Source organism: Panicum virgatum, chromosome 1N (assembly GCF_016808335.1).
Source record: "Panicum virgatum strain AP13 chromosome 1N, P.virgatum_v5, whole genome shotgun sequence".
In the NCBI taxonomy this organism is placed as follows: Eukaryota; Viridiplantae; Streptophyta; class Magnoliopsida; order Poales; family Poaceae; genus Panicum; species Panicum virgatum.
Window position 1 is genome coordinate 30,534,584 of NC_053145.1, and position 18,533 is coordinate 30,553,116.

The 18,533-nt window shown below is 42.5% G+C and overlaps 2 protein-coding genes across 11 annotated transcripts; both read left to right on the top strand.

Moving 5' to 3' along the window:
- The first annotated feature begins 743 nt into the window (after positions 1-743).
- On the top strand, positions 744-16,329 carry LOC120655624. 10 transcript variants are annotated; one of them, XR_005667635.1, is made up of 8 exons: positions 746-1,076; positions 1,205-1,784; positions 1,881-3,064; positions 6,398-6,478; positions 7,359-7,781; positions 11,464-11,547; positions 11,647-11,915; positions 12,005-12,281. XR_005667635.1 is itself a non-coding variant. In XM_039933535.1 (5 exons), the coding sequence occupies exons 3-5, from the start codon at positions 4,902-4,904 to the stop codon at positions 6,086-6,088; spliced, it is 1,020 nt and encodes a 339-aa protein (XP_039789469.1). In that variant the 5' UTR covers positions 748-1,076; positions 1,205-3,064; positions 3,226-4,901; the 3' UTR covers positions 6,089-6,327. The 10 variants fall into 10 exon arrangements, 2 of the variants coding, with proteins under 2 accessions (XP_039789470.1, XP_039789469.1); XR_005667634.1 differs by having other exon boundaries at positions 11,647-12,281; XR_005667632.1 differs by lacking the exons at positions 6,398-6,478; positions 7,359-7,781; positions 11,464-11,547; positions 11,647-11,915; positions 12,005-12,281 and adding exons at positions 3,226-5,253; positions 5,330-5,448; positions 5,540-6,327 and having other exon boundaries at positions 744-1,076; positions 1,205-1,492; positions 1,626-3,064.
- LOC120653445 lies at positions 6,959-7,753 on the top strand. Its single transcript, XM_039931196.1, has one exon. It carries the CDS (start codon positions 6,959-6,961, stop codon positions 7,751-7,753), a length of 795 nt encoding a protein of 264 aa, XP_039787130.1.
- Positions 16,330-18,533: the final 2,204 nt, after the last annotated feature.

Consider the following 18,533-nt stretch of genomic DNA (forward strand, 5'->3'; position numbering starts at 1 on the left):
CACACCAGGAGTCGAACCCAGGGCCTGAGGAGTGATACTGAGGTTAGCTAACCAATCTGGCTAGTCACCTGTTTGCAATGTACCAAATTATATATATGTTGGCACGTCCTAACAAAAATCTGAGATTGAATAATGCATGATAATAGGTGATAGATGAAACTGAAGAAATGCATGGTAATAGATGATGGATGAAATTGAAGAAACCCACATGAACACGAGCTCTTAGAGTTATGTTTTTTCCTAAATCAAAGTTCAGATGCTCAACCCTAGAGTAAAAATGCCGGTAGTCATGTGTTTGTCTTTTGAGTCACCGCTATGGACACGTGTGGATCTTTAGCTATGCCAAACGTGTTATATAACATCATGGATGTTTGCCGTCTCCGTTGCAACACACGGGCATATTGCTAGTAAGAAATAATCATGGGAAGACATCTGTTACTTTACATAATTACAATATTCTTTTAATGTTTCTAACAATACGTGGACAAAAATAATTCATGGCCACATTTTGCAAAGGTAAATTCTCATCTTCAGTCACAAGATTTTTTGATTCACCATGCGTTCTTCAGTTCGAGACATGATTACCAGTAATTTATTTATACCCGTCTATAATCCTTTTTAAGGAACTCAACGATCGTTTTGAGGCTTGAACGTTGAGGACAAACAATCAGCAAGTCCCATAAGAAAAAAAATACAAATCTATATACTAGCACAAGAGGCCCGAATTCTGTTTAGCAGGCTCATCTGGTGAGTGGTGGCCGTGAATAAGATTGTCGTCTCCACTCCACTTTGGGCGCGGCCACTCTGGTTTCGCGACTTTGAGCGGGAAAACCCTAGTCGGCAGCGGCATTTTCCGCGACCGACCGGGCGCTGGCGGGGGCGGGGCGGGGATTGCTCCGGCCTCCGGCTAGGCTATTCCAGCCGATCAGCCGTCGCGGCGGCCACCCCATACCGTGGCGCAGAGCATCGGTCGATCCAGCTCCGGAAGGCGCGGTTCCGGGCTCCGGTAATCGCTGCGGCGAGCAGCGGCGTGTTGGCAGCACCGGGAATCCGGCTCCGTTGCCAGCACATTGCCTGTGAGTTCTCTACTCTTCACCACTGGGAATTGTCATTTTTTAGATTAAAACTAGTATATGTTTTGTGGCGTAGTTTTACTGTCTTATGATTGAATCTTAGGCGGATTCTGAATTATTAATGCTCCCAGATTAGTTTTCGGAAATGAAGCGGTACTACCAGCCTGTGCCCAAAAGGAATCGTGAAAGTGTTGGGGGCATTATTCCAGAACCTCGGATAAAGTTTACCCCAGGAATTGGGGACGAAGTTGGTGCAACAACGGGCGCCATCAATAGGGCAAGGCATCACCACAAAGGTTTTAACAGTCAAAGGCGAAGTGTGTCGCCTGCACTCGCTTCTGATTGTTCGGAGAGTGGAAACCCTTTTGGAGTCTGTTTGCGTACTTCTTTGGACTGTGCAAGATATCTCTTAAGGCAAGGTATACCCTTTTATCACCTCGATCCATCTTACACATGGGACAAGGGTCATTTTCTGGAGATGGTAGATTGGTACAAAGGCTTCGATGAGAAGGTGAGGCGTGCGTTTGATGAGATGGATCCTGATCGTCGCAGTGAATTGGCTTCTCGAGGGTTTCAGAAGGACCTTGTAAAAGCCTGTGCAGAAGAGGTCATCCAGGTGATTCTGGAAGACATTGGAGATAGTCGTTTCTCCTTACTTATCGATGATACTCATGACATTACAAGCAAAGAGCATATGGGCATAATTTTGAGGTTAGTTGCTGCTTTTACCTTTACATTTATAGCTTTTTCTATATGCTATTCTGTTGCTATGTGCTATTTGAACTCAGTATAATTTCTGTCATCCGGATTTGTGGATATGCGAGGGAAGGTCATAGAAAGATTTCTCGGTCTTGAGAGGGTCAAAGATACTACACCAACCACAATCAAGGGGAATTTGGTTGGTTTTCTTGCTCGGCATGGTTTATCCATTTCCAGGATACGAGGGCAGGGCTATCATGGACAATCAAACATGAGAGGAGAGTTTAATAACGTGCAGAGACAGATACGGGATGAATATCCATATGCTTCCTATGTCCATTGCTTTGCTTGCCAGCTGGAACAGATTCTTGTTTCTGTCTCAAGTTCTTCGTTAGCAATTTCTTATTTCTTCTACAATGTGCCGATAATTGTGAATGCCACGAATGCACCTTGCATGACGTAGGATGCTGAAAAGTGTCGCCAAGGAACCATGTTATACAGTCGTCCGGCTAATCGCGATTAGTCGCGATTAGTCGACCTTATCGCTCAGCTGGCTTCGATAAGTGAAACGACTAGCTTTTGTCAATCAGATGTCTGATCGTCCGACTAATCGTCGCCTAATCGCGATTAGTCGTCCGACTAGCTACTTGGACGATCAGGCCAAAACCAAAAGATGTCCAGCAGACCAGCACTCCAGCCCGCCGCCTGTACTGGGCTCAATTAGGCCCATTAGCCATTAGGGTTAGGTTAACTATATAACTTGCACCACGCAAGCACCACATAATCCTCCGCTCGAGCGCTCCAGTCGAGCCGCCACCGCCGCCTGCGTCACGCCGCCGCGGTCGCCTGCGTCGTGCCGCCGCCGCCGCTCGCATCACGCCGCTGCCCGACCACCTATTTCACGCCGCCCGGGTCACGCGACCGCCAGCTCGACCACCTCCGCATCTGGCGCATCCCCTCCGCCGACGACGCTGACGGCGACGCCACCTCCGCCAACAACTCCGGCTCCGTCCGCTGCAACGGCGCCCCGCAGCCGGGCATCGGGCTCCGCTGCGAGCTCAACGGCAACCGCAACAGCGACTACTGCGGCCCGCTCACCTCCTTCGACTGGAACGACGCCGACCTGCGCCGCATCGGCACCTCCTCCATTGACACCACCTGCACCATCTGGGACGTCGAGTGCGAGGCCGTTGACACCCAGCTCGCCCACGACAAGGAGGCCACCTGACCGCCTGCGTCACGTCGCCTGGCCGCCGCACGCCGGCGTCTGAAGATGAGCTCCTCCTCCGATGGTAAGTTGCTCTTGCTCTTGCTCTGCTCTTGGCTCTTGGCTCGTTGCTCTTGCTCTTGCTTTGCTCTTGGCTCTGCTTTGCTCTTGCTCTGCTCTTGGCTCATTGCTCGTGCTATGCTCTTGGCTCATTGCTCTTGCTCTGCTTGGCTCATTGCTCTGCAGATTTTGATGCACAGCGGCAAAGGCAGGTGCAAGTGATAATGCCGCCGCCGCCGCCACAGAATGAAGCCGTGGCCAATGAAGCAGGTGCCACAGGTTCCTCCGCTGCTGAAACTGCCTCCTCAGCTGCTCCAGATGGTCAATCCATAGTAGAGAAGGCCATAGCTGAACTGCCACCAAATCTTGCGGAGATGGCTAAAGATCCTAAGAGGAAAGCAAAATCTAGAGACCCTGGATGGAAATATGGGTTCTGGCCAGATCCTCTGAAGGAGATGGTGCAATGCATATTCTGCAAGAAGGTTGTTCCTGCTGGAATCAAAAGGTTCAAGCAGCACCTTGCTGGGGGCTATGGTGATACAATAAAATGTCCAAAAGCACCAGAGTTGATCTCCAAAGAGATGAGCATTTACCTGAAAAAGAATGCAAGAAGTGTGATTGTGCAAGTGGATGAAGGTGAAGGTGAAGGTGAAGGTGAACAAGAACAAGAACAAGGTGCAGAGGAGGGTGAAGCTGTTGACCAAGTAGCAGTACCAAGTTCTGGGACAAGGCTTAAGCAAGCAAAGGCAGCAAAGCTGAAAGTTTCTCAAGCTGCAATCACTTCTTTTATGGTTTCTGGTCTAGTAAAACCACAAACACAAAAGTACTCCAAGTCAATAAGTTCAATGCTTTGCGATACACCAGAGGAAGTAGTAGCAAAAAGGCATAAATATGGTACTTCACAACCTACTCTTGAGCACTGCACAAAGAAATCTAAGGAGGCCAAAGAAATTGTTGATGATCATGTCGCTGATTTCTTTTATGAGAATGCCATAGCTTTCAATGTCATCAATTCAAGAAGCTTTGAGATTATGGTTGAGTCCATTGGGCAATATGGTCCTGGGTATCGTGCACCAACATTTCGTGAAATTAGGGAGGAGCTGCTTGAAAGGGCTGTGCAGCGAACAATGGAATTGAGGAAGAAGCATGAGGAGGCTTGGAAGGAATATGGTTGCACGATCATGTCCGATGGTTGGACTGACACAAGCCGGCGTCATCTCATCAACTTTCTTGCCAACAGCCCAGCAGGGACCTTCTTCCTAGGCTCAGTGGACGCTTCAAGTGAAGTAGCCGATGCACAAATGTTAGCAGATTTATTGGAAAAGCAAATTGATAAGGTTGGAAAGGAATATGTTGTGCAGATAGTCACAGACAATGGAGCCAATTTCAAGGCAGCGGGAAGGATTCTAATGGAGAGGATCCCTCATTTGTTTTGGACACCTTGTGCAGCACATTGCTTGAATTTGATGATGCATGACATTGGGCAGATAAAGGAATTCAACACAACTATCAATATGGCAAAGAAATTGTCTAGATTTCTGTACAAGCATGGAAGGCTTCTTGAGTTTATGAGAAAGAAAATAGATGGAGATCTTGTCAGACCTGCTGTGACTCGCTTTGCTACATCATATCTCACTTTGGCAAGTATGTTTCAAAAGAGAAAAGGTTTGAAGGCTTTGTTTGTTAGTCCCCAATAGAGTAGCAGCGCCTGGTCCAAATCTGCTGAAGGACAGCAATGTGAGAGAATTGTCCTTTCAGCACCATTTTGGACAAAAGTGCAAAATTGCCTAAAAGCTTCACAGCCCCTTCTCATTGCTCTAAGGATAGCAGATGGAGATGAGACACCAGCAGCCCCTGAGATTATGGCAGCAATGGAAGTGGCAAAGAGCACAATCAAGGAGGACTTGGAAGCCAATAACACTTTACTTAAACAAGTAATGGACTGCTATGACAGGAGGTGGGAAAACCAAATGGAGCAAAAGTTGTATGGTGCAGCCCTATTCTTGAATCCAGGCAAGTTCTTTGCCATAAGGGATAAGGACAGGAGGCAAGCTACAAGGCTAAGGTTCATGTTCAATGATGTTTTTTGGAAGATGGTGTCGGATGATGATGAACAGTGCAAGATTAGTAAGCAAGCTGATGATTATGAGAGGTCTGAAGGTGATTGCTTCTCAAAGCCAATGGCAATAAGAGAGAGAGATAACAAGAATCCTAGTAAGTTCCTTCCCTTCAATCCCTGCCTCTTGATCTGCTTTGTAGCTCCTTACCTTAAATTGTATTTGCCTTGCAGTTTTGTGGTGGGGATCATATGGTGGCCTAGCATATGAGCTCCAAAGTTTAGCAAAAAGAATTGTGAGCCTTTGTTGTTCTGCTTCTGGATGTGAACGTAATTGGAGCACATTTTCTCATGTAACTACCACTGTACTAGTACAAACCAATTGGAGTTTGGTGGCTATATTCCTTGGACACTAATCTGATTTTGCATTGTCTATTTGTTCAGGTCCATACCAAAAAGAGGAACAGATTAGAGCACAAAAGGTTGAGCAAGCTGGTGTATGTTAGCTACAATCGGAAGATGTCAAATAGATTTCAAAAAATTAGAGAACTTGGCTCCAAAGCAAAGAAATCCAACCCTCTGATTCTTGAAGAATTTAATTGGGAGAGTGAATGGGTTGATGTAAATTCTGATCCAGTTCACACAGGAGCAGCAGCAGATGGGGATGGCAACGTGCTGACTTGGGGGCAGATGGATGAAGCTATTGGTGCAACTGAAGGTCTCCAGGGCCGTGGCCTGAAAAGGGCGGCTGCTGCTCGTTCTGCTGCTGCTGTTAGCCACACTTATGCTAGGAAGAAGCGTCCAAGGAGGGCAAATGCTACTCAGGATATTGCTGAACTGAATGACAGTGATCAGGAGATGATGGAGGTAGATGCACCAGGTGACCAGCATGGTGTATCAGATTCAGAATATACAATGGAGGATGGTGAAGATTCCGGAGGACCACCTGATGGAGAACAAGAATTTCTATTGAATGAAGCATTGCTTGATTAGATGCATGGCTGGGTTGTCTTCTTTTGAAGTTTGCTGCTTTGTTGAATTGTTGTGTGCTGATGTGTTGTTCAGCTGAAGTGTTCAGCTTATTATCAACTTATCATTTGAACCTATTTATGTACTGAATGTCTGAACACTGAACCTATTTAGCTGTCTAATTGTCTATGTAATATGTATGCTTTGCTGGTTGCCTGCTGCCCTGGTTTAGTTGTGTTCTTTTTAAATTTTGAATTACTTGCTCACTTGCTGTAATGCTGTTACACATTTAATTTCAGCTACTGACTTCAGTTTTTTTCTTTGTAATTACAGTTTCAGCAGCAGAACAGCAAGGATATGGAGTGTGGGACAAGAATATGGAGTTCTGGACAGTTCAAACATCAAATCTCACAAGTAAGTGTCACCAAACTGACTATCATTGTGGTGTTCCTGCTTGCTATATAGTATATAAGTACATATACATGTACATATATGTCGTGGGATATATAGGACGACTATAGCGACGACTAGGACCGACTAGGGTCGACTAATCGACCTGATCGACGACTAGTCGCGACTAGTCGCCTTATCGGTGCCATGGCGACTAGGTTCGACTAGACGACTGTATAACATTGCCAAGGAATTTTGGATAAGTTGGACGTTGGTGAAGTCTCCAAAGGAGACAAGCGTCAAAAAGTGCCAGGAGAGACTAAATGGGTCTCACATCAGACAACCTTGAACCGTATTGACACAATGTGGGACACAGTGCTTGAGGTGCTAATGATTGTGGATGAACATGGCTGCCGAGATTCCCGAGCATCATTTTCAATAGAAACAATGGAAAGCTTTGAATTTGTCTTTATCTTAAAGATGATGTTAAAATTGTTTGCCACTATGAATGAACTTTCACTTGTTTTACAAAGGAAAGATCAAGATATTATTCAGGCTGTGGGGTTGCTTGTGGATATGAATGAACGGTTGCAAACCTTGAGAGACAATGGTTGGGAGGCCTTGTTTGAAGATGTCAAAAGTTTTTGTGCTGCAAATGGAATTCTAGTGCCAAATATGGATGAACACATACCAAGTATGGGCCATTCACGGCTGGATGGCATGACTGTTTCTCAGCTCCACTATTATCGTGTTCAGATTTTCTGTGCTGCTATTGACTCCATTATAACAGAGATGGGTCATCGTTTCAATGATGGTTCTATGGATTTGTTATTGCGTTTTTTCTGTCTTGATCCAAGGAAGAACTTCTCCCAGTTTGATGTGGAGAAAATTTCTCAACTTGCAGATATTTATTCTGAAGATTTCTCTGAGGCTGATTGTGCAATTATAAATGATCAACTTGAAGCCTATATTTGCTATGTGAGAAGACATGTTGAATTTACTTCCTGTCATGATATTGCAAGTTTGGCTGCAAAGATGGTTGAAACCAAGCAGCATTTGAATTTTCCATTGGTATATCGCCTCATTAAGTTAGCATTACTCTTACCAGTTGTGACGGCATCAGTTGAAAGGATTTCTTCAGCTGTTAACATTATCCCTACTGAACTGTGCAATGAGATACCTATTGATTGGTTGAGTGATTTTGCCATTTACTACATTGAGGAAGACATATCTAAAGAACTTGATGCTGAAAGAATTTTAGAACGCTTTCAAAGTATTGTAACTCGAAGGTTGCAGTAACCTTTTATTGATACTTACTGCCTCAGTGGTACGTCTGTTGCTTTCCAATATTGGCATTTTTATTACAGTATATTGCTATATGACTAATTTTGCAGAATTTTTATTTATCTTGCAATGCAATGTGCTACTTTGTATTATTATTGGACTTGCAGTGCTTAGTACTAGCATATGTTTCGTTGATGATATGTTTCTTTCGACATATTATGCTTTATTTCTTAAGTAGATATGTTCAGTGCATTTATTGATACCTTCTATCATACTCCCATGCGGTTGGTAATTTGAAATCTGTATTTTGGCTTGTCTATTGATGCAATTTGTAAAGGCTGCCTAGTGAATTATAATTTCAATGATCAAGTGTTGAGTGAATAGATTCTAATCGATTCTTTGGAACTTTGAATTATCTACATAAGAAAACTTTGAATTATCTACGTCATTTCTGTTATGATCGAAGCTTTAAGTAGCATGGCATTAGCTTATGGTGCTGGTGTACTGGCCACCCATTTTTCTTTTATGCGCATAAAACATTAAAGAAGGCATGTTTTGTAGCCTTCTTTTGGGTTGGTTACATTCTCTTGTGAAATTCCTGTTCTTTTATGTAGAATACCATTCATATAAAACTTAGATAAGCAAGCCTGATGATATGCATTTGTTTTTTAATTGGAGGCAAGTATTTATTATTTAGGACATTCAGTGGTTTGAAACTACCACAAGTTAGCTATCCTACTTCATCTTATGCTGTCATTGAATTTCTGTGAGAACTGAGACAATCAACAATCAACAATCAACATTGAAAATCTGTGCCATTTAACTCAAGCAATGTTGCTACCTAATTTTAATTTGGTCTTTTATGCATTGTATGTTTGTATCTCATTTTGTTTCAATGTTTAATTGTATCATTAAATATCCTAAATTCCCTTCTTTTGTGTGTATTAGCTGTTATTACTTTTTATCATTCAGGTATGTTTCATCTCAACGTACTTAAATTTCTCTCTAATTTTGATTAGGCCTAGAAGACCAAGTTCATCTCCTGTAGAAGCTTTACTGAATATCCTAATGCAACTTTAGGGTCTGAAAGATTTGGTTTTGCTTCTCTGCTTAGTTCAACAGGCTTCTATTTTGATTTTTCATCTTACTTTTGTTGTTACGTCTCCATCATATAGGTCTGTAATTTTCCGAAAGCATGAAACGTCTTGATAGCTGTCATATTGTTAAGCACAGTTTTACATATAGATTGACCCTAGGATGTGTTTTCTGGAAAAAGATACATGTCTTCCTGGAATCTTTTCAAACTTTTTATTGCTTCTTGTGGGAACAAATTTTGTGATTGCTTAAAGTTAAAACTTATAATACTCAAATCGCAATACCTGCATAACTTTTTATCGCAATACCTGCATAGCTTTTTATTGCTTTGGACATTAAACTGCAATGCTGGTTTAGGTCGGCTTTGTGCTATGTCCTAGTTTGATCAGATAGTCATCTAGTCAGGTCTTATCTTCCCAATAGTTCCCATTCAAAGATGTAGTTTCTCTTGTGAATAGAACTTGCATTGAATATGTTGTGGATGCTTTTGTGGGCCGCACATATCAGCGCAAGACGCACAGCAACAAACCAGAGCAGGCGCCAGATCAGCTTAGGGAAGTGTTTCAGTTAGTTGAGGGGATTAGCATTAGTTGGGCTTGTGGTTATCCATGAGCTGATTGTTAGCAGATTTGGATTGGTTACCTTGGCAGTATATAAGACGGGTAGATTTGGTAAGCAGAAATTAACCCAACAAACTCAGAGCCTCTTTGGAGGGCGAATAGGGTTATACTGCCCTTGTTTCCCTCAAACCTCGATCAATAAAGCTATATATGTGCGAATAGGGTTTTTCTACACTCGTGTGTAGCTACTCTCACCATCAATATGCCATCATGCGTATGTCCACGTACTCATTTATCACTTTGAGTATGTTCATATACTAATTCTAAGATGCTTCAAATAGATATATGCGAAAAAATTCAAAAACATCTCTGTTTTTTAAATATATTATGATTATACATTACTACTATATATTAAAAATAAGTATGTCCATATACTTCATGTATGGTCACATATCTAATGTATATACCATCATATATTGTCTAGTATGATCACATACTTCATATATATACTCTTCGTTGGGTCAGATACATCATACATCATGAGATGTACACGTGGGAGTGGCTACAAGCGAGTGTAGAATGGATTTTTCCTATATATATATATAAATATATATATATATATATAAATATATATATATATATATATATATATATATATATATATATATATATATATATATATATATATATATATAACATGAGTGCGTATAGAAAAAGACTACTAACAGATACATAGAGGATTCTGTCCTCCTAACACAGCCCTCGAATGCAAGGCTTATGCAATAGCGATGCATTTGAAAGAGTGCGTATAGAAAAGCCTAACAGACAGTGCTACCAGTGTCAGTGCTGTGTTACAGGTACTTGAGCTGAGCTCGCTTGTCATGACATAATAAAAATGAATACTTAAGAACTGTGTACCCTTCTTTTGGTGCTTCTTTTTCTATGTGATCAAATCTACTATTCTATGTATGCTTCCCTATGGACAAAAAAGTCTATTGTTGTGCATAATTTGCAGTATATGATGTTTGGAATCAGCATTTCATTAACTGAACTAGAGTTGTTAGCAAAATGATCACTTTGTCTTTTAGTAGTTGTATAGAACATTTATAATGTGATGATATCTACATTACAAAGTAAGATGATTTTGAATAACTCGTTAGGTACTTAGGTTTACACTTGGGCGCTAATGATACCTAATTGCCTGCAAAGGGACATACAAGGTAAGCAGCTGATGCAGATAGAGGTGCAGCAGCACCAAGCATATGACTAAATGTGCTGTCAGCTCTTATTGGGGTTACATTGGGTACTAGGGAGTTTTTTGATCTTATACTCTCAGTTTGATAAAATTTAGTTAGGTTTGTGTTTGGAATTCAACATGGATGTTTCTGTGAAATAGTCCCTGAAAGATGTCGAGTGAGGCTTTTTCTCAACCATTCTTGTTTCTGTGGAGTTTATCCACTTCTTTTAGTTCAGTTAGAAGAGTCTTATGAAATGCAGTTGTATATGTGTGAAACTTTGCTTTAGCCTCTAGCTTCATCTGTTCTTAGTTACGAATTAACAATAATTGGTTAATGTGGTTCTCTATCTTCCTCTGTGCTTAAAATGGAAAATTAAGAACAAAATGTCGAAAGACACTTTCACACTGAATTACGGTGTAAGTAACTGAAGCATATTATATTCCAGATGATTAGTCCTTTCAGACCTGGTTGTCTTAGGCTCTCAGATAATGATCAGGCTTTGCAGTCTTGTTTGATCTCTTGTCCCAAATAATGCAACTAATATATCTTTTACCTAACACAAACTCAAAGCTCCATCGGGCTACTGCAGAGGCATGCCACATTACCTATGCACGCTCTGTTTGCGATAGCACCTGGATGGCTAAGTACTGTTGTCAACGTTGTGGAGCCTTTTCTCTAAATTTTTCTCAAGTATCCTACATTCTTGCAGCATTACACTGTTAAATGTCATGATGAGATGCATATGTATGCTTGGCTCATCAAGTAGATCTGTGAGTTGTATCATGTCTTTGCCACTGAAATGATTTACCTTTAAGACCTACTTGTTTTGAAGGGTTCCAGTATTGTTGTGGAGTGTCCATTATCCCTTGAAGGCCTTTAACACATGCTTGTTCTCAAGGGTTCCAATATTGTTGTGGTGAGGCCATTACCCTCTTGGAGTTGTTATTATGTTTTCATTAGCACTGATTGTGACAAAAAAGTGCTCTCACTTTCACTCTTTGGCCTAACAAACCAGGTTAAGGCGAGTGTCCTCTTTTTTGCATCGGATCCTACTCAGCGAAAGGCACATTTGTTTGCAATTCCCATTGTTATAACAACCCTTTTTGACATGCAATTCTTGCTTCTGACTTAAGTCTGGCATTTACCCACCATCAATCTTACAAAAGTGTGAATTCTCTGTTTCATGGATACTGGGTTCTTAATTGTTGCAAAAATGTTTGTGGGCAGAGATTTTTCGTATCTTTCTTAATGCTAAGGCGTGTTTTGGATTGTGATTCTTCTAAGGTTGCATTGTTATCCTGTACTATGAATCAAAATCCTCTAGCTAGATTCTACTGATGCTAATGGAAAATCTGTTGCTGGCATTGGTGCAGAAAAGGGGGAGACATTCTAGTGTTACCTTTTGAGCTGAATCCAGCTAGAGACCTAGTTATCTGTTTGGCAGCACTTGGAGAAGGATTTGTGTGTTTATGGATGAAGTGGGATACTGAATTTAACTACTTTTTGCCTAGTCTGCGATGCACTTGAGAGCATTTGGGATGATACTTCCACTTTGGAATTATCATTCTTTTCCTCTGTTCTTGAGAGTTGACTCGAGTCATTGTGGCCCTGAACTCCTGATATTACAAGGATGACCATCCTGTCTGCTCACCAACCACGCATGTCTTCATACTAGCATCAGTTAATTCCTCTAGATAAAGTCTTCGCTTAGATAACTTCAACATGCATTAGTCCTGCATTAGAGTTTATTTCAACAACTACCAGAGTCTGATCGCGATCGCAACACCCTTTTTTCTCATTGTTGGGACACATGCTGCTTCTGACTTCCTGCATTCCGTTCTTAGCACTCATCCAGATCTCAGGAAAAGCGGTTGGCATGCACGCACCTCCCAACCCCACAAGATTTCAAGAAAAAGGAGGCATCTCTGAGGCATCTCTGAATGACATGTACTCACCCCACAAGATCTCAAGGATCAGGTGCCATGTCCCCCCTCGTGATCAACGGTGAAAGTCTCATCCAAAGGTCCAACCCAATCCACACCCAATGCAAGTTGCCCATGCCAATGATTTCAGAAATAGTGCATCATACCTACATTGTCAATGAGCTATGCGTAGTTCATTTGGTCAGAGCCCGGCGTATGGGCATCCTGCAGAGTGCAAAGACGCTGCACAGCTTTCGTTGTCCATGTCGCCCATGACGCGTCCTGCCTTTATTCAGGCCGCTGATGTCTCAACGACTATGTCTATCCCTGTTCGTCGTCTTCCTTGCTTGGGAGTTTGACATCATGGCACCCTAGTACCCTACCTGCACCCAGACTAACAAAAAAGCTCTTTGTGGCGCACGTTGAGATTCTGCAATGGCCGGGCTCGATGTCCGTTTCAGCCAACAGGTTATTTGGTGTGGTGATCCGAATGGCCATGGACATGGACGTCTCGTATTAGGCACGCCCAAGCTCTAGTTGGGGGGGTTGGGCGGGATAGAGAAGAAATGTAATTTATTACAGCCGCTGCATATGCGGTTTCGGAGTTTCTTTGGAAGAACTTTTACGGCGCACAAAAGGGCACATTGGGTGATGAAATTTGACTTGTTTGTATATATATATATATATTATATATATATATATATATATATATATATATTTCATTCATTTGAAGCTGTTCCATCCAAGGTCTGGTGACCTAACAGTTGTGTTTAAATATTTTGAGGTAGCAAATGAGGGTGAAACTTTAAGATGACAACTGAGTGACCACTGGGATTAATCGCTGTATTTTTCACTCGCAACACTCTTTTACTTAATCTAATGGGAGGTGTGGTGTGACAAATGTGGCGCACAAGACCTACAAACCATAGGTGCGGTTCTAGTCAACTTGGAAACTACTGTCACTGTCCTGATGGCTGGCGATCTGTTTACACCCCATGCAACATTCTCTTGGGTCTTTCAGAAAAAAAGAAAAACTTTGTCTTGCTCTTGTTCTTTTGATAAATACAATGTGCTGCTCACTGTTGCGCAAGCTGCGAACAGGATAAGCTTTTGACTGCTGTCTTCAGCGCCCACCTCCTAGCCCGCCTGCTGTATGGTGTCTGGATTGCATAAGGATATACATCTTCGCACATGAGTTGCTTCTGGACGACCTTATGGAGAGCAAAACGTTGGGAAGATGAAGTCATGCTATCCATCTATCCATTGATCTTGTGCTCTTGACTCGGCATTGAACTGATGTACTTTTCATTAAAAAGATTAAAAAAATTTATTTGGAATGAGCAGCTGTGTTATAGAATATAATTTCATAACACTCTGAGATTAATTTCCTGAATAAATGACATGGAAATACCAAATAAATTCATCTTAAGCAACAAGTCAATTAATACTCACACCATGGTATCCAAATACCTGTTCAAAATAGATACCAGTAAATTACAACCTAGGAAACTAAATTTTTTCTTGTGGCAAATATTTACATATCATTTTCGAATTGTATGAATGGTATAAATGAAATTTGATTTGCTATTAATTAACTATCGGAATGTAATGTCTAATATGTTAGCTCAGAACTGTATGCATTCTAACTGTTGGTGATTAAACATTTAGAACTATAAAAAAATAAGTGTATGGGTTAATCAGAAAAATTAGGTCGGCACTAAGCCAGCCCATTACCCAAGCCTCATTTTCATCATAACTACTCCGGCAGGGTTAGAAAGATTGGATGGGTCACTACGGGAAAGAGAAAAGAACTGTGTGTGGAAAGTGAAGTCCATTCTGTTTTCCCCTCATTTCTTCTTCTGTTACACATTGGTATCCAATTTCTTTTGTAGGACCATCAGCTTGACACAGTGGTGGAGCCACAATTTGCCACCGGGGTCCGACCCCGACGAATTTTGAAAAATCAGTAGTAAATTACTCTATCTAATTGTTAAAAGTTCGTTGTGACCCCATCCTCTTGTGCATAAAACCCCGGTGCTCCCGTGGTCTGCCTTCACCCCTAGTTCGACAGCTCTCTCTAGTTCATGTTCATCATGGAGTGGTGTTCTGGGTTAACAGGGAAACACTACTACAAAAACAATTTTTAGGAGCGGGTAAAAAGACATTTTTAGGGGCGGATGTCTCAACCGCCCCGAGTTTTCGCAGTTAAAAATAGTTGTTTGTAGAGGCGGGTATGTTACCCGCCCATGAAAATACATTTGCAGGGGTGGGTCACCCTCTCACCCGCCCCTACAAACCCATTTCTAAGGGCGGGTGACGCCTCTGCCCGTTCCTATAAATAAGATTTGTAGGGGCGGGTGGGGGGTCACCCGTCCCTAGAAACAGAATAAAAAAAATAAAATAAATGGGTGCCGCCACCATGCGCAGCCCGCCGTGCGCCGCAGCCGCTGGGAGGGAGAGGCCCGGGCACCCCGCGCCGCCGCCGAGAGGGACCCAGCCCCTGTGCGCCGCCACCGCCGCCGGGAGTGAGGGGCCTGGCCCCCGTGCGCCGCCGCCGCCCGGAGGAAGGGCTCCGGGCCCCGCGCGCCTCCGTCGCCAGGAGGGAGGGCTCCGGGTCCCGCGCGCCTCTGCCTCCGGGAGGGAGGGGTCGGACCCCGCGCGCCGTCGCTGCCGGGAGGGAGGGCTCCGGCCCCGCGCGCCGCAACCCATGGCGAGGGAGGGAGGGAGCACCGGATCTGGGCTGTCCCGCACGGATCTGGGCTGTCCCGCACGGATCTGGGCTGGCGAGGGAGAGAGGCGGCCCCGCGCGCCGGATCTGGCGAGCGCCGCCCATGGCTAGGGACAGAGGAGGAGGGGCTGCCTCGCGCCGCCGGTCGCCGTGGCCATCTCGTGCCGCCGGTCGCCGGGGCGCCTCGCGCCGCCGACTGGGGATGAGGAGCCGGGAGCGAGGGCTGCTGCCTGCCTCGCGCTACAGACTTGGGAAGGGGAGGGGAGGGGTGTGGAGAAGGCAAGCGGTGCGGGAGAGATAAGGCTGAAGAGATAAGGGAGAGAGAAAGATGTCTGCGCCCAGTAAATAGAGGTCAGCGCCACTGGTTTTCAAATTTTTAGAAGTCAGATACATTTCTAGGGGCGGACGGTAGTTTCACCCGTCCCTACAAATGATATTTTTAGGGGTGGGTCACCCCTCCACCACCCCTAAAAATAACCAATTTTTAGGGGCGGGTGAGACGGTGACCCGCCCATAAAAATATATTTTCAGGGGCAGGGCTATTGCTACAGTAGTTCCGCGCTATTTGTAGGGGCAGGTCAAATTTTAGTCTGCCCCTAAAAAAGAGTCGAGGCGTTGCTACAAATCGTTTTTGTAGTAGTGAAATTGGCATAGGTTAACCTTGGCATGCATAGTTTATTCGTCTTTTTTTTGAAGATAAGAAGTTATTTGAATTTTTAAACTGCAAAATCATATTTGAAATTGATCAGAATGTAATAATACAAGAAGGGCAAGATAATCCTGTCCTTTAAATTCCATCATTTTCTCGAATGATTTATTATTTTTCTTAATGGATTATTCATTGAATTGGCGTGTAGTTTTATATCAATTACACATCATCAAAATCTATTGTAAACTTTTGTGCCAAGATGAAGCTGAACAATGAAAATTATTAGATGTCTACATCAAATTTACTGAACTTCTCATCATGATAAGCATGGCTATATCAAATACTGCTGCTCCTTTTTCTATATAAAAACAAAAGTAAAGTGAAGCAAGAACAGAGGAGGAAGTGTGGCCCATAAGGAGCATTGCATCCGCATACCGGCCTTTTCCCATCAGAGATGACACTACTACAAAAACGTTGATTTGTCTCGGTTGGGAAACCGCTGTTGTCCCGGTTTCCCAACCGGGAACGCCTGTCCGGGACAAAAGGGGGTGCCCTTTTGTCCCGGGTGTGGCAACCGGGACAAAAGAGGACCTTTTGTCCCGGTTGGTAACACCAACCGGGACAAAAGGTGCAGCCAGCGCCCACGTGGCTGGCGCACCCTTTTGTCCCGGTTGGTGTTACCAACCGGGACAAAAGGTCTCTTTTTTTTTCATGTTTTTCTTTTCTCAATTCTTTTTCTATTTCAATTATACTTTTGCATTTCAATTAAACTTATGTATTGGAATTCAGTGTGTATGATCTCCACTAATATATACATATATATATATAGTTACTTATATAATATTTGTCCTAGATAGTTTTCATATATAAATTAATTCACTTATATATATATATATATATGTATACACATATCTATACATGTGAATTCCTTTACATATGAAAATGTCTAGGACCAATATTATATAAATATATATATACACATATATATTATTGGAGTGCTTATATATATAATACATACATACTCCATCATATTTGCATAGGTATATTCGTTCTTAATTACATAGTAGAATTCGCCTTTTGGAAATTTAATACATACATACATACTCATAAATAGAAATTTAATACATAGACACACATATATATTTACATAGTTATATTCGTTCTTAATTACATATATACGCGTATATTGTCATATTTACTGTGATTGTCAATATTAGATATTCCATTATAGTAGAATTCGCCTTTTGGATCGAGGACTTGCTCAACAATAAATCCGGAGAATTGTTCTTGAATCGCCATTACCTTTTCCTCCGGTATAAGTTTATCGCGCATCTCCCCGACCTATGGAAAAAGGGGATAATTAATTTCGACTAATTAAAATACGAGTTCAAATATTAACAAGTTTTTTTACTTACTTCCTCCTCCCAATCTGTCCAGCCCTTTGGAGGATCTACCAGACCATGAATGTTCTCGCATACATAGTATGCGCACAATACAGTGCCTGGTTTCTGCCTCATACACTTTAAGAGAGAAGAAATTATCAGGTATTTACATGAATATATAATAAAACTAATGAATCGTGCAACGAATCATCCAAGCGCGTACCGGAAAATCTGTCTTGATCTTCAATTCCTTGTCAAATTTGACTGGATGATTTTTAGCGAATTCTTTCCAAACCCTGTGCATGATTAGAACAATTATAGTCAAGTAACAAAGTGATTCAAATTATCTGTCATGGACGGAGTAGTGGTAGAATTACTTTTTCATCATGTTAAGAAGATTTTCGTATTGTTCTGGAGGTCTCCTCAATGAGTCCATAACCACGAGTAGGCTCTTCTCGGGAATTATGACAATTAGGACAAAGTGTTCACTGCAAGATTATACGGAGGCAGTTCTTGGTAGTTAAGGTTTAAACAATTCGATTATAGAATTGAAAGAGTTAGACGGAAGGAATCACTCACGCAAAGTTGTAAGGAAACAATATCATTTGCTTGTTGTGATGAACGCTTATGTACTTGAACAAGTTTTGGAATATGTCATCGGGATTGTCCCGTAGAAGCCTCCAATTACAAGTAATTGGGTCGATGAAGCCGAGGTGAGAGTATCCCTTTCTTCTGCAAGTATGTATCTCCATTCTACATGATACCGAATAAATCAAGAGATCAGTATGTTGAGATCATGCAAAACAATACGTAAGGAGAGTAAAATACTTACAGAACCCACAAGCCGACCATAGAGATGTCGAGGGCCTCCTGATGGAATAGTTGGTAAATTTCTTCCCAGTTTATCCATATAATGGCCTCCCCCCGTAAGAAATCGTCATCTTTAATCTTTGCGCCCTGCATGAAGATGCAATCGGCCATCGCACGCATGTAGTGCTGGTGCAGCTTATACATTTGCGTTGGAAGCACAGACACTACTTCGGGGGGTACAAGAGTTTTGCCGATCTCAAACGTCCATTTGACGACCACATCGGCCTTTGGAATATCTTCTCCCCCTGCAATCTGAGCGGCCGTCAGGTTTGATTCTTTCAGAAATGTAACAAAGTCTTGTTCTTGCGTCGTCGTCCCACTACGAGAGGCTCTATTGATTGTTTCTTTTGG